General features: G+C 41.2%; 1 protein-coding gene across 1 annotated transcript in view; it reads right to left on the reverse strand.

Annotated features, from left to right (window-relative positions):
* The window catches only part of MAPRE2 (microtubule-associated protein, RP/EB family, member 2), a 36,340-nt gene that overhangs the window by 12,062 nt on the left and 8,467 nt on the right, over positions 1-15,811 (reverse strand). Inside the window, 3 exon segments of the mRNA XM_009084384.1 lie at positions 9,821-9,936; positions 9,938-10,020; positions 11,991-12,136. Of these exon segments, the coding sequence (XP_009082632.1) occupies positions 9,821-9,936; positions 9,938-10,020; positions 11,991-12,136 (345 nt within the window).

Here is a 15,811-nt window from a genome sequence, read left to right on the forward strand (position 1 = left end):
GTGGGGCTGTCCATATGACCAAGCCATGGAGCTCTCACAGTCTCACTGACCGAGAACTGCGAGAGCAGTTCACTGCAGGAGCTGAAAAGTGATGGGAAAGGAGACCAGCAATGGATTATTTAATGAAGCTTGCTTAAGCTTTCCTGATTTAGTCACAGGCCTCCCTCTGTACCAAGCATCTCCTCCCACCCCTAAGGATAACTGAGTATTAACTGGGTCACCTAATGCCAACAGAACACAAACAACTTGGTAATTCAGTTAACATGTGTAAACATTTCTATGCAGGATGGTCATCCTCCTTTTCTATGCTCTTTAATATAAGACAGGTAAGAAAAGAGAAAAAAATGTATTCAGGTGGGTTTTTTTGTTTGCTTTTTTGTTTTGCTTCTTTTAGAAACTGGTGACTCCAATTGCTTCCCATGTCGAATTGCATACACAAACTCCTTCTAGCAGATTTCAGATATAGTACACAGACTTGCTACAGTCAGGAAAATTCAGAGTTCTGTATATGTCTGAAATTAAATTTTTTTTCACATCATACTTAGATCAGTAAAGAACAAATCATTTGTGGAAAAGAACATTAAAAATGCCAAGATCTTTTGCTGCTCTTTCTTTATGAAAATTATGAAGTTGCCTAAACTTCAGCATCCTGTCTTCAGTGCTTTCTAGGTGCAGGCCATATTTTGACTAACTAAAGATTAGCTGTTTCAGAGCAGGATTGCTAAGATGTTCTCAAAGCCAGAAAAACAATTTTTATTTGGATCAGCAGATAAACATAAGAAAACTGATGTCTAAATATGCAAGAAAAACACATAGAGGAAATAAAATCACTTTGACTCTAGCATTCTAGCTGGGTTTCGTGTTATTTAATGAGTGCTTGTATCGCAGGCAACTGCAAGAGTTATCTCTGCAACATTTAAAATAATACACATGTATACTACATCAGAGCATCAGCACTTATTTCTTACTGTATTCTACAAATACAACATATGGTTCAGGATATCAGCTGAAAAGTAAATGCTTTAAAACAAGCTATGGACCTTCAGATGTGAAACCCTGGCTGGTAGATAAAGCTCCTCCCTCTACCAACTCCCCCTTCTTCTACCTGAAGGCAGCAAGCACCTGCACACAAGCACAGGAGCAGCTGTCCAGCTTTTCCAGGGCAGCATCACCTCGGCCTGTCAGCTCTTCACCACTTCTTCTGGGGGGTCATGGTGCAAGACCTAAGCAAGGCTCGTTGTACAGCCATAGCATATTGCTCCCTTTCATGTTCCACAGCCCTGTGAAGGGAGCTAGCTCTTTGTAGATGGGGGTACTGATCACAGAAAGTCAAATCATCAAACGTGCATCTCTTTTTAACCAGCAGAGAGAGTTAAGGGCAGAGCAGGCACAGACATTTAATCCCCAGGTATTTTCTTTTAATTTGCAGCTGAGGGGCCCTCCCAGAGGGTGCTGAGCAAGCCTCCATCTCCACTGCCTGTGGACAGAGAAGGATGGATAGCACCAATACACCGCATTATACTCTGCCCTCCTTTGAAAACAACAAAGCCTTTTGAATTTCTACAGCAAAGTGTTACTAAGCTTTACAAAGTCCAGACAAATCAAAAGAAACTGACTTTTGCTCCACTGCTCAGGATCTGCACTTAAACGAACATGATATTCCAATTTCAGTAACACTGAAAAAACCAGCTAAGATACTAGATGGTATCAGCAACAGCTGGATAGAACTTAATTGCAACAGAGAATGCTTAGGGATTTCTAATGTAAAATTTCCTGAAGGGAAAAAAAAGTTTTACTTCACATTTATTCTGAAACATCAGCTTTAGAATAATCTCAGAGGTAAGACTCCCGTTCTAGCAGAAGCTTAATTTCATACAAGAATTAAAGGATGCTGGTTGGTACAGCAGTGCTTGAAACTGCCAGATATCTAAACAGAGACAAAAGATCTTGGTAGACTTAATGACTTGCTGTTGAGCAATGGCTTTGCAGTCAATTAGTGCAATTGTGGAATAACTCCTAATGCATTGCTCAGAGGCACTATATAATCCAAGCAGTCTAAATTATTTCCAACATCATATCTTCTATGAAAATATTTATAGATAATCCATTTGCATATTCTGAGAAAGCACAAAATTTTATACATTTTATGTAAAAATAAATCTAATAACCAGCTCTTTTTCACTGACCAGTGAGAGAACTGCATTGTAATCAGTACCATAAATGTTTCCCACCACCAATTCCTTTTCAATCTTACTGCTGATGTTCAAGGGAAATGCAGAGCCCTGCCCCTGAGGAGGAGCAGCTCCATGTCCCAGAACATGCTGGCAGCCAACAGACTGGAAAGCAATGTGGCAGAAAAGGACTTGGGGGTTCTGGTGGACACCAAGTTGAGCATGAGCCAGCAAGGCACCCTTGCAGCAAGGAAGGCAAACAGTCTCCTGGGCTCACTTGGAAGAGGACTGCCAGCAAGCCAAGGGAGGTGATGCTCCCCTTCTACTCAGCACTGCAGAGGCACATCAGGAATGCTGGGGTCAGTCCATGACTCCCCAGTACAGGACAGACATGGATAAACTGCAGAGAGTCCAACAAAGGGCCACAAAGATGACTCAGGGTCTGGAGCACCTCACACATGAGCAAAGTCGGAGAGCTGGGACTGTTCAGCCTGGAAAAGAGAAGCTTCAGGGGGATCTTACCTACACCTGAAGAGATGGTGCAAAGAAGACAAACAGGCTCCTTTTAGTGGTCCTCAAAGGATGAGAGGCAAAATGAAAAACAAGCAATTCCATTTAAACATAAGAAAAAACGTCTTTATTCTGAGGTTTATCAAATACTGGAACAAGCTGTCCAGAGAGGTTGGGAGGTTTCCAACATTGAAGATACCCAAAATGCGACTGGATATGGTCCTGGGCAACCAGTTCTAGGTGACCCTGCTTCCAGCTGAGAGGTATGACTGGACGATCTCAGAGGTGCCTTCCCACCTCCCCTGTTCTGTGAGAACTTCTGTGACAGCATGCTCTGATTTTAGGTCAATGCAGGAGCCAAATTAGAACTTTCTGTAAACAGTAAAGCAGCTGCTTTGATTAGCACCTAGATAACTTTTTGTACCTGCCCACATAACACTAGCAGAGATGGAAAATGTAAATTCACACTGAAAGACAAATTATTTTGTTCTTGTACTGAAACAAGTTAGATGAACCAGTTTTGAAATGCATTACAGGTTTCTATCTGTGGTACTCCACAAACAGTTACTAGTCAGTCCATCATAATTAAATGTATGCCCTGCAGTTTTGACTTCACTGTTCTTTCTGCTAAAGACTTAAGCTTTACAAACAAATGCAAACTCCTGCAATTTAAAACACTCTGAAGGTTTTGGGTACAACAAAGCTAGGCTGCAAATTCCAGGTCTCTTTACATCGCAAGTGCAGTCTTGCAGACAAGAGACCTACTTAATGTTTAGGGAGAAATCTTTCCTGAAGCTGTATGAGTAATTAGTATGCCATTAAATATTCATGCAAAATTTCAAGAAAACACATGCAGTGTGGATGTGCATGAGGACAGCGTGGAGAGCACTGGAAGGCCTGAGCAAGCACAAGACTTGGTTGAGCCCACACAACCACTGCTTCAGTGGAATTTGGGAATCACTCGCAGTCTATTTTAGTCAAAGTAAAGGATTTCATGAAAGGAATATTCCTGACTCATGCCACAGGAGAAAAAACAAACCCAACAAGAGGCCACAGAGCTAGTAATTTCTTCACAAGCTGAAGAAAACCTCTCCATTCACACCAAATGAGGGAGAACAGTAGATGAATTAATATTCACACACACTGCGGAAGCTACACCAGGACGCAAGAAACTGCTCAATTTAGGGATGCTTAATGGTGCAAGTGATGACAAATGATGCTTAATGGGAATTAAATGACCTCAAACAAAATCTGACTTGATTTTCAGCATCCCAACACGCTGTGGTGCAGTTACCTAATTATTCTGTGGTATTACCATCCCCTGGGTGGCAGGACCCTTCTGTCCCCTCAGCTCTCCAAACCTCCACTGCTGCTGGCACAGCACAGCCTGATAAGCTCTGCGCTGACCCTCACCGCCAGAGAGCTGGCAAAGAGAAGCGTGTGCAAGTACTTGAAACTTTTACAATTTCAACAGAGCCATCCAAGAAAGAACATACAACAGAGTCTACTCGTCAGATGAAAAAGTTCTGTTGATGGCGTGACTCCCTCAGTTAGTCTTCAATACAAGATTTGATAGATGGAAACTCACCAAAGCCTTTTTCCCATCATGAATGAAGACTTCAGATTTAACATAACCAACATTTAATGGTGACTACTGACTGTTCTCAATCAAAACCCGTTTTCTCTAGAAATGTCTTCAAGCATGTAAACATTCAATCTTCAATGGATGAAACCATTCCATGTAAGCTTAACAGAAAAATATTATTTAAAATCTGAAATGCTCCTAAAACCCCCTGCATTTATTAAAACCCCACTGTCTGCTTAGCTGTAAGAAGAAAGCAGTCTCAAAAGGAAAATCTGCAGGAAAATCTGCAAAGAAATGCATACTGAAAAATGAAAGATCATGTAAAAATTTGAGCAACACAGACACACAAACCACACCCACAGCACACTGAAAATTAAGCCAGCCATCTTCACCACTGCTAGAAAAAAGGCCCTGGCTCCTGCACTGCAAGCTGCATTGCCTCGTGGTCTAAATTCTCAAGCTCAGTGGGTTTAAAAATTAAATTCTCCTCGTGCTGGCAGGGGAGGTGTGTCTGTATATTACATCTGAGCCACTTTCCTCCACCTCCCAGACCGGCAGTGTCACTGCACATGCTGTTCCCATCGGCTGCTACAATTCCTTGGCCTTGTATGAACTAGGCATGAAAACATTTTCAGTTTGTCGCCCTGCAGCTCTTCCCATCTCCAGCTCTGCCACGTTGTCTTGGAGCACCGCAGCACTGTGAGCAGAGGTTGCCATCACCATTACCAAGTGCCTGCTGCCTGGGGAAAAGGTAGCAATTCTTGGTGGAAAGCAAGAAAAAAAAAAAAAAAAAAGCATTAGAAGGAGTTCTCTACTCTTCCAGGACTCCTAATCGTATCACTAGCTGGTAAAATAAAGACTGGTTTTGTTGATTATTTTTATCCCTCAAAATTAATTTACAGCACATCTGCCACAGCAGGATATACCATTTCCCTAAAGAAAATCAGTATTTTCCTTGTGCAATTGGCTCTTCAATGGCACATTATATATAAAGCATTCATGCACAAACAGTTCATTCTGCCCTGGTTATTTTCCCTGTCATAGCGTGAGTATTTTTAGCCCTCATGTGATCCTCCAGTATTTTCCAGCTCTGCTTTAGTCATCCTGCTCTCACTGAATATTTCAAACTAAAAAAAAAAAATCTAACAGCCTTCAGATCTAAGAACCTCTCACATTTTTAGCTTACATGTAAATAATTAATTTTATTAAGTTTTCTTTTACCCACGTATTTTTGACACCCCACGCCCATACACAAGAGAGTGCTCCATGGAGATTTGCTCTGACATACAGGAATACTTACATAAGACACTAAGCTGAAATCCTGACAACCTGATCACTATTTTCAATTTTGATCAGATGAAGCTTTTTCCACTGTTTCCCACAGGGAGTAATAGAACTGGCACAAACAACAGCGCCCTAATATTTTAATCCTGTACCATCATTTTGGCTCTACATCTGTAGGCTGTTTACCACTGCATTAGAGAAGAGCGGAGGCTGTAGGAGATCGAAAGTCGGCTCAGGGCTGGCAGATGGCATTATATCTAAAAGCAGCTGTGGTGCTGCTGGCAGAGAGCCTGCAGCAGTGGTCTGTGCTGCTGGCTCTGCTCCTCGAAGAAGGAAAACACCCTTATTCCCCCAGCAGGGAGCTGCATTTACCTGGTGAATCCCTGCTGCTCCTATTCTTTCTAAGCAGACTTCTACCCGTTACTAAACCCATCCACCCACGGTGCCACTGCTTGGCCACAAATCAGCTCTGTCCCCGAAGGGCAGGACAAGGCAATACAAGGGTGGCACAGCAGATTAGTTGTAGGGACCGATTTACGCTTCCATTTCCGAGCTGCATTATCCTTGACCTGCCCTAACTCCCCAGCAGGATCACCTCTGAAAGGGGAAGCTTGCCTGCTCCCTGATTAACACAAAACTGAGTGCATTTTCACATTTCTCAAGTTTTAGGTTGTTGTCAAAGCATTTTTTTCCAAATTAAATAAAGACCACACTCTGCATTTGTAGAGCCACAGGTACAGAAAGCAGCTACCTTGATACCATGGGTCCTGTCAGAATTTAGTGTCTGATTAAAACACCAAAAATTTTAACTCATGCCAGTAGCTTTTGGGCTAAGTTTTCAGAGCTGTCTTTGGGATTTGACCACTTGCTAAATGAAAGACATATCTTAGTCCACTTCTGAAAATAAAGTGTAAGAACACAGTGTTATAGAGCAGTTAAATGAGCTCAGCATCTCCTAAATCACTCAAACCCAAAACTCTGTCAATGGCACTGGAAGAGTTATTCCGTGGAACAACAGGAATCATCTTAAATGTGTAAGAGACTACTAGCAGCTAAATAAATTATTCCTTTAGAAATTTATATATCTGATCAATTTAGAATGGGCATACTTTAAAGTCTGCCAAACCCCAAAATATGGTATGAATGGGTAACCTTGTATCTGCTCACTCCTGACATCAAACAATAGATACATACATTTATGTACGTCCACTGCACACTGCTTAAAGACTTGGATTATGTTGAAAGATCTTCTGGGCTCTTAATTTTCTTTCACTATTGCTTCCTTTTATTTAGTTAATGAACTGAAACGAGACAGTACGAAAACTTCAAAGCTCCAGTGTCAATGCAGAGCAAATCACACAAACTCAAAATTTCGCCAAGCTGTGTGGTATGGTCAACACACACAGGAGGGAAAGGATGCCATGCAGCGGGACCCCGGCAGGCCTGACCCGTGTGCCTGTATGAACCCCATGAAGTTCAACAAGGCCAAGTGCAAGGTCCTGCACCTGGGTCAGGGCAATCCCAAACACACAGGCTGGGTGGAAAATGGATCAAGAGCAGTCCTGAGGAGAAGGACTTGGGGGTGTTGGTTGACAAGAAGCTCAACACGACGCAGCAATGTGCGCATGCAGCTCAGAAGGCCAACCATATCCTGAGCTGCATATTATGGTTCCTATAGCAACTGCAATAAATACTCCTTCACTTCTAGCTAAATCTGCACAAGACTGAGCTACAGAAGCATATCTTTCATGGCAATTTCCCAACTACCCAAGACTGCTCCCACACACACAAGCTTCACACACAGAACCCGTCCCGGAGTGTCCTCTATCAACAGGCATCCAGTAAGGGCTCCATCCTGTCAAACAAACAGGCTGTGTGACGCATTGAGGAGACGCACAAAGGCACAAGACATCAGCAAAATGAAAATGTGCTCACCCAGAAATCGATAAACCTATGAATGACTGACACCTAACTGAGTTAGTCCTGCTCTAAAACACGAGCGGCAAAAGAAGTTAGAACTCTCATTTCACCCAGCATCATGCAGTATCTACACCCCACCTCGTCAACTCAGAAATCAAATTGGTGTCCTGCCTGTCACACTTCTGGACAATACTTAAGTTAATGATGAAGGAAGTTTCCATGAAAAAGCTAACTCTCCTAGTTACAGGATCTTATCAAAACTCATCACACTATCTCAGTTGTCCTATTCCATACAAATGAGGGAAGGCACAGGACATGCTCTTCATACAACCAACAACACAACACGACATCACTGCATTATCCTGCATATCAGCTGGCTGGTTCCACTCCAGTAGCTATTCAATTTCTGTAGGATTGTTACCTCCACAGCTTTAATTTGGATGACATATTTGTGACTTTGGTAAAAACGGACCATCTGTAAGAAGAATTAACAAGCATGGTAAAGTCTGTGTTTAATAAAAGTGTCTTTTTGAATTTCTCAGTTGGACATCTTGACATTAGCACTTGGGTTTTCTATTTTCAAAGGGAACGCAAGACATCACATGGGAAATCAGCACATTCCAGGCCCTGAGATTCAGAAGTTCAGGCACAAGACGGTAGAAAACAAGGATGTAAACAAGCTTTAGGAGCCCAGAGCAGCACTGGCCAGCTATTAGGTGCTCCATTTCCTGGAAGCACTAATGAGCTGAAGGCAGCTGGCCAAGTATGCCCCACTTTGACGTCAAAAGTGATCAGAGCAGAACGCTGAAATCTGGGTATGATTCCAGAGTACAAGCCAGCCTAAAACTGAGGGTGCCTCACACCTGCCCCTTCCCTTTGCCAGTACTGGGGCATATTCGAGCCCATGAGAAAACAGGTCACAGACTCAAAACCAACTAAAAATTAATCCTTATTTGAGGAATGGGTTATCATAAATCCAAGACAAACCAGTAAAGGAATTAAGTGCGTGTGCATGTGTGTTTCTGTATGCACAAACCTGTGTGCACATAGGCAATCAGGCCCAGTAACACTTGTTTTGTGATTATCTTTTAAAAAAATGTTAGCTGCTCTTCTGTTCACTTAATTCTCAGTTAATAAAAATGGCATCTGCTTAATGACTAGTCATACCCATATTACATAAACACCAAAGATCAGGCTTAGTCCTTTGGCCTGTTCCAGAAACACTGTTGTGGTTTAACCCCAGTAGGGAGCTGAGCCCCCACAGCTGCCCACTCCCTCTCCCTTGCAGTGAGATGGGGGAGAGAATCAGAAGGGCAAAAGTGAGAAAATTCATGGCTTGAGATAGAGACAGTCTAACAGGTAAAGCAAAAGCCACACACACAAGCAAAGCAAAACAAGGAATTCATTCACCACTTCCCATGGGCAGGCAGGAGTTAAGACAATCTCCAGGAAAGCTGGACTCCATCACCCATACCCGTGACTTGGCAACACAAACGGTGTAACTCTGAACATCCCTCTCCACCTTTCTTGTTCCTCCCCCCAGTTTTAATTGCTGAACCTGATGCTAAGTGGTACAGAATATCCCTTTAGTCTGCTGGGGTCACCTGCTCTGGCTGTGCCCCCTCCAAGAGTCTTGTGCAGCCCCAGCCTGCTTGCTGGCGAGGCAATGTGAGAAATCCAAAAGGCCCTGACTTTGTGTAAACAATGACCAGCGATAATTAAAACATCCATGTCTCATCAACACTGTTCTGGCTGCAAATCCAAAACTTAGCACCATAAAATCTCCTACGAAGATAGTTATCTCTATCCTAGCAAAACCCGGTACAAACACAAAACATAAAGTTAGGAGACTGAGGTATCTTTGAGAAAGAGCGATAGCTGTATGTTGTTCAGTTAAGAGGACTAGCATACCCAAACAATAAGCACCCATAAAACCAAAAATAAATGAATTTTTAAACTTCTGGTCAGCCCTTAAGATCTGGAAACATCACATCATTAAAAATAAATCAGTCTGTGCTAGCAATTTCCTTTAAAGGTGGAGGTGTAAAAGAGCAACACGCTCCATTTAATCTTCTTGAGTACACTTACACATACCACATTCAGCAACAAGCCTTAGTCTCCACCATCAGACATTACCAGAATCCACATCATTTACATCGAGGGGTTCAATAGGGCTGGGCCAAACTAGAGCACACAAGAAGTTAGCTTTCTGCAATCTCAAGATGCTAAGTCTATGACAAGGCAAAAAGCAGCAAAACGAACTGATTTTTAAGTAGTATTTATGCAAAGTGGATCATGGTTTATAATTGTGTTCAGAGACAGAAATGAAATTCCTTAAGATGCAAAATACCTGCAGTTGGAGAGTTTGCATGGTGAGACTTTTTGGGCAGGTTGAAGATCTGTTCACCAGGATCTGGTGGGGGAAGAGCATCTTGCCCTTGTCGAGCTTCCACAGGATCATACTCTATCATCAAAGAACTTCTTAAACCATTGAATGAAATCTAAGTTGTCTTGGAAACGCCCTTTGACCAGTTTTTCCACGGGAATTACCTGAAAGATAGAATAAAGGCTCCAATAATACATCACTACCATTTTTACATATAAAAATTACACATACACACTTATTTGAAAAAACCTACTAACTATATTAGCAAATATTCCTCTGCCACTGTTGTTCCTAAAAGAAAGGGAATTATGGCTGATTTGCAAGGGGTCTTAAAAAATGAAAACAGACTAATACAGAGACACAGCCTTTGAAGTAGCTACACAGTAGCTGCATATAAGCCTTTATAACTGCTCTTCCAAAGATTTACTCCTTTCTGATTGCAGTGACAGCCATGATGAATGACACTGTTCTGGGAGTAACACTATATTCAGCCAACTAGGGATTTCTGTTTTTAATGGACACCCTACAGTTGGACATGGTAAAAATGAACAATTCTTAAAGAAGTCCAGATAGGAGTTTCTTGCTCTCTGTTCCACTGTTTGAACTACAAAAACCCAGCAGCTTTTCCAAGACATGCTAAAGTTCAAACCAACTTACACTTTGGTAGCACATGTTCATCATACAAACTGACCCTGAGGTTTCAACCTTGTCATTTTTTTCCATTCCACATATAGCTATACATAGAACAGTTTGTGGATGTGCAAAAGTTGACTAAAATGCCTATAAGGTTCTAGTAAAACAAAAGAAAGGCTATGAGCATGTCTCCATATCCATACCTTACAGGTTTTTCACAGACATGAAACCTCTGGAAGGGTCTTCGGGCAATATTACAGTGCTGAAGGTTCCCAGACACTGTGGGCAGACAGGGACCACAACTGCAGAAGGAGAGCTGCCTTGCTTGGCTTAATTCATGCAGCTGATTACAGAGCCAGGTTAGATGGATCTTAATGCCCCTTGAATGCATTCCATTTTCAGATGGAAAAGGGTACCCAAAAGCACCAGTTTTAATTTCTTTTTCAAGGTTAAGTCAACTGTACAGGATTTTACAAACCAATGATGCTTCTACAAGAATTAACATAGCATTTTGCATTGGTTGTTCTATTGTATCTCAGATTGTTCTACCTGTATCTCAATTCCACATTAAGAAGGTATAGTAAGCTTGTTCCCTACAGGAAAATTGACAATGTTAGCTACATTAGGCTTTTCAATGTTTCACTCGCAAATCACACTGTAAACACAAGCACACCTAACATTTCATGAAACAATGAGGGTTTGCCAGTGATTTACTAAAGTCTTATGGGACTCTCTATTAAGACTGTTTAAATTTCAGAAAAAGGCAACAGTAAAAGCCAGAGCAGAGCCTTAAAAGGGTATACAGGTAGTGCATCTGTGCAAAACTATAAACATGACAACATAACTTCCATTACTCATTTTTATCAACACTGTAATTTACATTGGTGAGTTTGTCAAACCCTCATGTTCACACATAAACCAAATACCTTACAGCTGAACAAGCAATTTTCTCAGAGACTTCTGTTCCTAACTTTACAACTTCACATGTGCTGCCCAACCTATCAAATCACTGGGTAAATTATTCCAGCTTTTAAATAATTTAAATTTCTTAAACCCTGATTTGGACAAGAAACATGTAATACTTGCAAGAACAGCATGTTTCCAAGTTATTTTGTTGGAAATCAGGTCACCAGTAATTTCACTGTATCTAAAAATTAAGATTCACTGATGACAAGGAATTTCCAACACACAGTGTTCTATCAGAAGGGTCTCTGATATTAAGATATAATGAGTTAGGTTGCACAATTCCTGGGCAGATGCATGGACTCAATTTTCAATCTGTACCTAAATGGAGTATGTCAAACTCCTTCCTTCATGCCTAAATACCCTTTTCAGATGATGAAAGGTCAAGAACACCTTCACATACAACCTGTAACTCCAGTTCTCCACCTGAAAGTTGACAAAGGGGACTTTTAAGTATTCTGAAGTTGGTTTCCCCTATTTATTAGTGTTACCCAATTTGAAACATGTAGTGATTGAAGTACAAATACAGAATGCCTACCTTATCCACATTCATTCTTTTAAACGATGCCTGCAGAAGTTTGAAGTTGTGAATGTACTCATGCTCCAGCTTTGCTTGAAACTTTACTTTCTTCAAGCTAATGCACCCTGGGAACAACATGTCCATGAACTGGCAGTAAGCTGCTCCTACAACAAGAGAATGCATTGACGTTAATCCAGATGCACCCAGCTAAGACCAAATGGCATTTAATGTCATTAGCAAAAAGCATGAGCAGAAAGCAACAGTGCTGAGTAAGTCCCTGCTGTAATTCAACCTAACACCCACGATCTGCTTATCTAATGTACACTGAGCAAAGTGACATATTAAAGTGATTCTTTTCTATTCAACTTGGATGCATGATGCACTGCTGTGTAGCATCTGAAGCATCACCACGATGAGTGCAAAGTAAAATGGATGTTCCTGGAGTCTGTACACACAGTAAGACTGCCCATAAAATGAGAAGAACGCAGCAAAAATGAAAATCTCTTAATAAGCTTCCTCAATCCTCACAGACCCCTGAATTCAAACAAGCCAAGATCATCTTTCTTCTGGCACTTGTAACTGAATGCCAAGCAAGTCCAAGGCAATCATTTAAGATTATATCAAACCATGATTTAGAAAAAAATTTAATTGCAAAGCTCCAGCTTGTTAAAACATATCAGTCAGCTCCCACCCCTCTAAAACAAACATCCTTACTGATTATCATCTCCTGGGACAAAGCATTTACATAAGTAGACTTCAGCACAGTCCGCCCATAAGATTGCAGAAGTTGGGCTGTCAGCCTCAGGTCCCACTCAAACAGTAACAATCTAAGCTCAATTTTGAGGGCCCTCTGAACTTACAGAGCAGAGGGTAGGGGTGTGTGTTTATAACTAATCCAGCACAAAGCAAGTATACAGAAAAACCTCTAACCAGCGTACTGAGTACAGCTAATAGAGACAGTGTTTCCTGTGTGTAGGGAGCTTCCTCCTACAGCATCATGCCACTGTCATTTGAAAAGTAAGTCTTTATTGCTGACACACTCAAGTGTTTAGAAATCAAGGATGAAAATGTTTGAGGAAATCAGAGAAAAAGCAATTTCGGTTCTTCTTCAGAAGAGAGTTTTCTCCAAAATGCTTTATACTCAGCAAAGATTCAGTGAGGTCCACTTCTGGAGCAGAGGGCTTAGAGGATGCAGCCCTTGTGCTTGAGCATACAGGGCAGGGAAGTGATTGCCTGATTACCCCTGACAAGTTTGATTTCACTTCCACAAAAAAGACTGTTGTGCATTTAGTGCAGATCAGTTTTGATAAACAAAGAGTCCAGATCTCACCTAACAGTTCAGCCCAGCATCAACAATGATTTTTATCAAAAAATAATTCTGAGTGCTCACAGAGAAATCAAATTAACAAAGCAGACACCTGGCTTGCCCAGTTTTACAGGAGAGTCAACAATATCTTAGAGTTTAAATCATTTTTCCTCATGGGTATGTGTATGTTTTGACAAGACCAACTTTATGCATGAGAGAGTTCTCATTCTCTGTATCCATTCAGTCATCATATGAAGGGCTACAGAGCTCATAACTTCCCAAAGAGAACCAGAGTTTAAGAGTGGAGTCCAAAAATGCTCTCTGAAATACTGATCAGCTTTAGTGCTGAAAACCACTGCCATTTAAAAGAAATTCTCTTCACACTGCCCAGCTTTGTGGGGGAAACTGGTTAATAAAAAAATCTGATTTTCCAAGGACACCTTGTGCTTAGTTGTTAGCAATGGTCTTGAGATGATTAGGAATCAAAGTAAAACACTCCCTAAAGGAAAAGGAGCCTTATTGCAAGTTACAATCATCAGATGACAAATTTGCATCTTCTTATAAAAAAACTATATAAACATAATTATTTTTTCGAAACTCATCCTTAGCAAGAGAGCTGGTAAATATGTGGCAACAGAAAAATGACATTACAATTAAAAGCATGGATATACAGATAACGTCTGGCTTGAATACACTTATTACTGTTTAATTTAATGCAAAAGGATTATTATGCAATCATTTAATATTATAAATTGAATTTGTTCCTAACTCTGTCCTTTCATCCTCCCCATACCCCAATTATAAGCTTTACTCTGATATCTAAGTAATTGCCTGGAGGCCTTAAAAATGTGCTGCACAACCTTTCATCTACATCCTTTTAGAAAACTAGAAGCCCAAAGTGTTCACATGAGATTTTTCTCCTTGTGCTGGTAATGCAAATTCCTTCTGCATGCCTTTAGATAGAGTCTCTCCAGTTACGGTATTTCCTTGTGTTTTCTTCCCATCATGCTGGCAGTTGTTTCTGAGCCTTTGCCAGCCAGGAGGTGGTCCTGGGTCTGCTCAGCACTTGAGGGCAGAAAGCACTGGACTGCATCCACATGGCAGCACAGGCCTGTTCTCCAATACAACACTGGAGCTGGCGGCTGGGCCATCTCCCCAACAGGAGGATTTGATTACATTGGCAAACACAAATCATTAGAACACTCCTTCCTGAAGTACAGAGGCAACACACAAACATAGAGTGAACTAAACACTAAGCTACAAAGAGAGGAAACTTTTCCCCGACTCCAAAAAGGCAAAGACCTGCCTATCACAGCAACAGGAGAAAGTAAATATATCATCACAGTCAACTGGGACTACCTGATTTTGGACATGGAGGTTATGTATGTATTTAATATTATATAGGCATTTATTTATAATTTAAAATTTTAGCCCCTAAAGTTTGTAGCCTTCACATTGCATTTGAATGGTAAACATCAGAGCAACACAATGGGGACACCACTTTCTACCCTCCCCTTGGCTGAGATTTCAGGAGGCAGCAGAAAGAGCAGCCCTACTTAAGTGATGCAAGATTGCAATGCCTTTACCTTACAGCCACAGCATATACCTGTGGTCCTCCTCATGCAGGACAGCACTTTAGGCCCAGCCAATTTACTACACAACTGTTACAAGGTGGGTGCATGAGAAAGAAGTATTTTTAACAGAACGCAAAGAAAATTACCGTAAAGATAATGATAGCGTGGCTTGTGACATACCTCTTGCATGATTTACACAAACAGAAGGATTTTTATGCTATGTATTTTGTTCGATATTTGAAAACTTCCCTACATTTTCCTCAAAACATAAAATAAAAATAAAAATAATGTAAAAAAACCCAACCAAACAAAAACCCCAAAACCTTAACAAATCTGTACGGAGAAGTTGAAAACATACTGCCTGTCCAGAATGGGTCTCACAGTAAATCTATCTTTATGACCAAAAAACTTTTATATGCATAAAGATGCACATTCACACAAACAGGAATAATCTGATATTGACTCAAATGAAAGATGGAAACTACAGCTGGTGGCACTGCAGAAGAGGGATCAATGTTAAAAACCTCTTACCCTTTATTAGCTAACAAGCAATTTAGAATCACTGGCTCAAAGTCCTTTTGTGTTTTGATCTAGAATATTGATGCAGCCATTAGTTACAGAAGATATTCACAGGCCAGACTCCAAAATAAGCCTGTAAACAGGGCAGTGCTGAAATCACCCCCAGCAGTGGCTATTTTTAGTCCCATTAGTGAGCAGAGAGAACCCTGCAGCATCACAGGCTGTGCAGGTGTTTGCTGGGCAGCCCTGACTTGGGGTTGAGCAGGCAGCACGTGCTAGCGAGGGGATGGAATCCACCAGGCTGGGCAGACAGGCAGCTGCCAGAGAAGGTGAAGGGATGCTGTGGCAGAACTCAGATACAAAAGAATAAACTGAGAAATGAAGAAGTGGTTATTTAAAGATATTAAAATTCGCGAGTTTTGCGGAGTTTTGCCACATGC

The sequence above is a fragment of the Acanthisitta chloris genome, unplaced genomic scaffold, assembly GCF_000695815.1.
Source record: "Acanthisitta chloris isolate BGI_N310 unplaced genomic scaffold, ASM69581v1 scaffold12091, whole genome shotgun sequence".
Taxonomy (NCBI): domain Eukaryota; kingdom Metazoa; phylum Chordata; class Aves; order Passeriformes; family Acanthisittidae; genus Acanthisitta; species Acanthisitta chloris.